Source organism: Struthio camelus, chromosome 4 (assembly GCF_040807025.1).
Source record: "Struthio camelus isolate bStrCam1 chromosome 4, bStrCam1.hap1, whole genome shotgun sequence".
Taxonomy (NCBI): Eukaryota; Metazoa; Chordata; class Aves; order Struthioniformes; family Struthionidae; genus Struthio; species Struthio camelus.
In genome coordinates, this window is record NC_090945.1 from 40,443,626 (window position 1) to 40,449,625 (window position 6,000).

The window sequence follows — 6,000 nt, forward strand, 5'->3', positions numbered from 1 at the left end:
TAGTTTTTCTATTAATTTATATAAAGACATCCTCTATTTTCTCACAGAAATCATACACCTGATTTCTATAGCTTAGCAGAATTAACTTTGAACATTTATCACATCTTGTCCTATGATAGCTCAGAAAACAGAACTCAGATATTCTAGATTCTCCTACCACCTCATGATATGACCAAACCATAAACAGGTACACTTAGGCCACTAAAGTTAAGTCGCTCATGTTACACAAACCATTAATAGCCCCCTTAGACACCACTGAAACTGCATAAACAGGAGGAAGCAATTACTTAAAAGATAATATTCAAAAGCAGAAGGAAAAGTAGCAAGAACTATAACAGGAAAAAAAAAGCCATCCAAGTAATCAAATTTAATACACAAGAGACTTCAGGACTTTGTCCCTCAAAAAAAAATTGAGGGAACAATTTTTCTTGACCCCTTATTTCAGGGTGGAAAAACCTGTAATATATATATCAGACAGTCATAAGAAAGCTGACAATGCTTGCTAAGTCTGAAAACCCATTCAAGCACAATCTGTTTTTCAATATGACAAAGAACTGTGGAAACAAAATCCATCCAGATAAATGGGAGCCATCACTATGCATACCATTTACTACTACTTCAGTTTCCAAAAAAAAGGTTGCATAAACTTCTTTGATCCTCCAGATGAAAAAATCATATTTGTCTTTACTGTTTATATTTGTAGTTCAACTGAGTAAGTACTCCAGAAAAATGTTTAAAATCCCTTACTGTCAAGCAGAATTTACAAATAAACCTGTTCTTAAAGAAAACCTGACTAGAACAGAGGGCCAACAGAAACAAGGAGGTAGATTTAAGTGGTTTCAAATGAAGCTAAACTGACCCCACAGCAACCATCACATTGAATTCCTAGGAGGTAGCAGCAAAACACTGTGTTCTAAGAACATCTAATTTATGATTACACAGAAATACTTGCATGAGGAAATCACTACCTAAAATGACATCCACTATGCAACAGAAACAAGAGAACTCATGTCTGCCTTTAGTAAATAAAGCAAATTGAGTCAAACTGTAATTCTGAAGTTAATAATCATTTAGCTAATCAATAAAAAAGCTCCAACTATGAAAAAAAAATCCTGAAGCATGCTTTCATCTTTTGTCACACCAGTAGTCCCACTGACTTAATAACTGGTCATAGGCATCTTTAGTATTACCTTGAACCAGTAACTATCGCACCCATGTGTGTGGTTGAATAACACTGTAACCCATTCTACAGCAAAACTTCTTGGCCATTTAGCAGTTTTACAAGTAGAAGACAGAATTTTTATTGTAGACTGCATGAGTGAAAAATCTCCCTCTCTCCTGACCAAAGATTATTTGGCATGCAAACAGCAATATCTCATACTCAAAACTCCAGGGAGTTTTAACCTGCCTCTAGCTAAAAGCTATACAATCTTTAGATTGCAGTAGAGTGTAAAAATCACTCTAATTAAATCAAGTAAGAACTGGTTTGACTAGTATTACTGATCCCCCAAATAATTAAAATCTGTTAAGAAGAGTCGGGGTTGATAATTAGCTGTACCTAAACTTGTATTTATTTTTAGAATAAGTTTAGCAGTTGTACAACTAGAAAGCAAACTTCATGTCAACAACAGTCGAGATCCTTACTGCAGTAAGGTATAAGCCACCACAGAATGCAGTCCAGGACGCTAATTTTCTCCTGGATTTGCACATTATAAGACATAGTGACTGTATCTTACAGCACGCCAAGCTGCACTGAAAACCAGTTGAAGCTTGACCTAGGGCAGCTGCATTTCTGATGTATGTGAACAGAATGGAGCGTACAGTGTCATTTATACTTACACCAATTTACACCAGTTTTACTTCTGTCCTGTATAGCCCACCCTCTACAGTTGATTGTTGTACTCCCATTGTTAGACCTTGGTGCCCTTTTAAGGCCCAGCTACACTATCACACAACAAACCTCCTATGGCAGATTGACAACATACTAGCTTTCTTTCCAAGACTGACAAAATTCAACACCGGTAATTCTGTGTATGTCAGTATGCTTCACATGTACACCATGCTAATTAAACAGCATGAAGCATAACAGTACAAGTTTCTAGTACGTTAGCACCAGGGCTTTTTTGCCACAATCAGGTGCCCCAAAACCTCTAAATGCCAGATAAACCGGGAAGGGGGAGAAAGGGAGTGATTTCTTTTCTCATACAGAGCAGGTAATTTCCTGCACTGTGCACAAAGTCTGATTGGTTTCCTGTCAGAATAGCTGGGTTTCTGATTCTTTTGATCACCCTCCCTGGGCCCTTCACAGTTGCTCTGATTAGAGATTGATCCCTATACCGCTCTTTGATCAGCGGGTATGGCAGTCTGCAGGTGCCATATATCATCACATTAGAAGCCAGAGCAGTAGTAATCTCTCCTGCTAAATTTCATAGCATATTACATATTCTATTAATTCATAATGCTTTGCAAAAGTCTCTGAGCCTTCGCTTTCTATTAAAAGATATGACATAGGATACTTTTATCAAGGGAGCCCTGAGTTCAAAGTTGAAAGAATTGAACTAGCCTTGAATCCGCATTTTTGCTTTGCTTCATGATAGTGCACAGAACTTGGGGAGCTCTCAGTTTGTCCTTCTGCTTTGGTTTGTGCCCAGGGAGAAATCTCATTCTAGCTGACATGCAAACTACTAAAATATTTTTTCCTTACATTAAGCACCATGGTTTCCATGAATGTACACTAACAGCCCTAACTTTAGATATTTTACACTAAGTGTGGTTTCATGTAGTAGTACATAACGTTTCAGTTTGTAAAATATTCTTTAAAATGACTTCATAATAGCAGATCAAGAGGAAAGGCGCTTAAAAATCTGAATAATGTAAATCATATGGAGTTCAGAGGGTAAGCAAATTACACACCCTGAAGCTGCCCTTGCTGTATGAAAGGAGTCTTTCTCCAACTCTATGCAATCCCAGCCCAAGGGAGCTTGCATTTGAGAGTTTTCTAAACATTTCAGGTACACTTTAAAGTTGAAAGTAATTCTCATTTCCTACGCAGGATTAGCTCGTTTCCAGCCCATACAAAATACCACTCATTCACGCTCAGACACAAAAAACCCTCCCCCCGAGAGCCAAACATTTACGGCACAAAGGTATGCGATTTCCAAAAAGATTTTTTGCACCTCCAGCCACGGGAAGGAGAGTCTCCAAACAGGCTCCGGGGCTCTGTGCTCTCCTCCGGCCAGCTAACCGATGCCCTTTTACCTGTAGGGCTGCACTTAACGGGGCTGACAAGTTCCCCGCAGTGACAAGCGCCCAGCGAGACCACAGCTGCCCAGTCTCATTCATTCCGGTCTCGCCCGGGCCACGAAGCGCCCCGCACCCCGCCCCCGGGCCCGGGCCCGGGCCCCCCGCGCACTGCGCGCAGCGGGAAGCCGCGCTGCCCCGGGGGTGCCCGGCAGCCCCGCGGCCGCAAGCCGGGAGAGGAGGGCGCCCGGGTGCGCGGGCGCGGCGCAGGCCGCCTTACCGTTCTGCTCCTTGGCGCCGGCGAAGGGGAACTTGCTGCTGAGGTCGGACTCCGCGGCGGCGCCGGGCCGCCGGCCGGCCAGGGCAGATGTCAGCAGGAGCAGCGCCAGGAGGAGCATTTGGCCGGCGGGGCGAGGGGCTCAGGCGCACCAGGCACTTGCAGAGCGGCACCGAGGCCCGCGCGTCTCTCACCAGCGCCGGGCGCGGGCTGCGCCGCTGGGGAGAAGGCAGCACTGAGCCCGCTCTGGCAGCAGAGAATTGCAGGGTAGTTTCCACATAATCCCATCCAAAACTTTTTCCTAGAGCCTTTTGCTGCGTCTCCAGGTTTTGTTTTCCTTTGGCTTTTTTTCTTCTCTCTCTCAAGGATCAAAGCAAAACCTGGACCCAGACCAGCTTCCCAAGGACTAAACAATCCGGGGTAGCGCCGGGCGGGGGCCGGAGGGGGCCGAGGCTGGCGAAGGCGCACGGCAGGCAGCGGGGCCGGGAGAGGCGGGGGCGAGCGGGCCGCTGCTGCCGCGGAGGAGCGCGCACCTGTCAGCCGGGCAGCAGCGGCGCGGCCGGGCCGGCCGGCAGGGCGGGCGGGCGGCGACGACGGGAGGGAGGGAGGGAGGGAAGGAGGGAGGCCGCACTGCCGGGGAAATACCTTCTTCGCCCTCTAATCAGCAGCCGCGCTGCCAGCTCGGGCAGCGTCTCGTACCTCCCCGGCGGGGCTCCCCTTCGCTCTCGCCTGCTCCTTCCTCGGGCGTTTCTGCCCTGCCCCTCGGGGCCGGAGGGCGGCGCGGGGCTCCAAGCCGGGGCAGGGCGAGGGCGCCGGGGGTGCTCCGCGCCCCCGCGCTGCCCCGCACCTGGTTTGAGCTTCCTAAGTCACAAGAAGTTTTCGCTTGGGAAGAAATTAGTACAAACGGGCTGGGCAGCCCCTGGCGCCGGCGAGTTTCGCCACGCTCCGCTCCCTCCTCAGACGCCGGTCCTGCCTCCGCAGCCTCTTCCTGCAGACCTCTGGCCCCCTCCCAGCTCTCTCCTGGAGCACCTCTCTCCCAAACTCCCTTTCCCAGGAACCCTCGTCTCTCTCCCTAAACTCCTCCCTTCTATCTTCCCCTGCTTTAAAGCCCTCTCGCCGCGCTCTCCCTTCACCTTCCCCCGGCACGGGCTCACGCCAAGCGCCCTGTCCCAACTCCTGCCCCGCTAGCGCGGGCAGCCCGTCCCGGGGCCGGCAGAGGGAGGGCGAGCCGCGGGGCCGGCAGAGGGAGGGCGAGCCGCGGGGCCGGCCCGGCCCGGCCCGGCCCGGTCCTGCCCTGCCCGCGGAGCCGGCGGCGGCCGTTGGGCGGGCGGCGGCGGCCGTTGGGCCGGCCGGCGCGTGGGGGAGGGCGGGAGTGGGCCGGCAGCGCCCGGTCGCCCCCGCCGCCCCCCGCCCGCCTTGACGGCCGGCCGTGGCAGGTGCTGAAGCACCGATACACGGGGAATCTCCTCCCTGCCCCGGGTTGGAAGCAGAAAGAAAACGGAAATTCTCCGGCCAGTGCCCCCTTGGCCGCTGCGCCGTGAGGTGGTGCCGCCGTGGCCCCGCGGCCGTGCCTGAGCCCTGCCGAAAATGCCTCTGTAGCGAGAAGGACCTTTTGACCTTGAGAGCTTATGATACCCTATTTTCAGCTGCCTCAGTAACAGCACACATTAGCCACCCGTACTGACCGCTTCCAAAATTGCGCCGGGGCAAAAACTCGGGAGTTGTGCGCCGCCGGGCTTGCGGCAGGCCTGGACCCCTGGCCTAGCTTGGCAGCTTGCGGCGGGCCTTGGGGCAGCCTGTCAAACGCCAGCAGCAGCGGCCCGCGGGCCTGGCGGCCCTGGCCTTGGCGGCCTTGGCCCCCGGCTCTGGCCCTGGCCCTGCAGGCGGGTGCCCACAAGCCACCCCTGGTTCCTGGCCGGGGCACGAGCGTCTGGGTGAGGGATTGAGGTCACTGCGGTCCAGGCCAATTTCTGGGTTTAGTAATTAGGATGAGTCGTTATGCTGACTTACCGGTATTTGTTTACTGGGCTAATACTATGTTTTTATGGTAGTTGGGTTTGTACTTGAAAATTTAATGCATAGTTAAACATTTCATAGGAAGCATTTCCTTGATGGTTGGAAACGAAATATGAAGAGAACGTTAAAAAGACTCTGGGTACAGATTATTTTTCTTCTGACAGAATTTGCTGTTTCAGCTACCTTGAAATGACACCTTTAAGTATTTACATAAATAGATGGAAATGCTACCTTCTTTTATTCAACTTTTTACAGCTGTCTCTCTTTTTTTGATGAAATGCTGTGTAGCACTCAGTGAAGTGTTATCCATAAAGCAGACACTCTCTAGAATGGCTTTTTTTCCTGTTTCTCCAGCAGCCTGAACGGGAATTATTGAGGAGTATCCTCCCATTAACTTTAGTGAGGCCTAAAAGGACTGATGATATGAGCATCCATTAAGATAAAGTCGTGTTCCAACTTCTTCGTTA

The 6,000-nt window shown here is 50.3% G+C and overlaps 1 protein-coding gene across 1 annotated transcript in view; it reads right to left on the bottom strand.

Annotated features, from left to right (window-relative positions):
• PDGFC (platelet derived growth factor C) overlaps nucleotides 1-4,694 on the bottom strand; it is a 132,337-nt gene extending 127,643 nt beyond the window's left edge. Inside the window, exon 1 of the mRNA XM_068942384.1 lies at nucleotides 3,521-4,694. Coding sequence (XP_068798485.1) covers nucleotides 3,521-3,638 — 118 coding nt within the window. The 5' untranslated portion in view covers nucleotides 3,639-4,694. The remainder of the gene's footprint in view (nucleotides 1-3,520) is intronic.
• Between the last annotated feature and the right edge of the window lie 1,306 nt (nucleotides 4,695-6,000).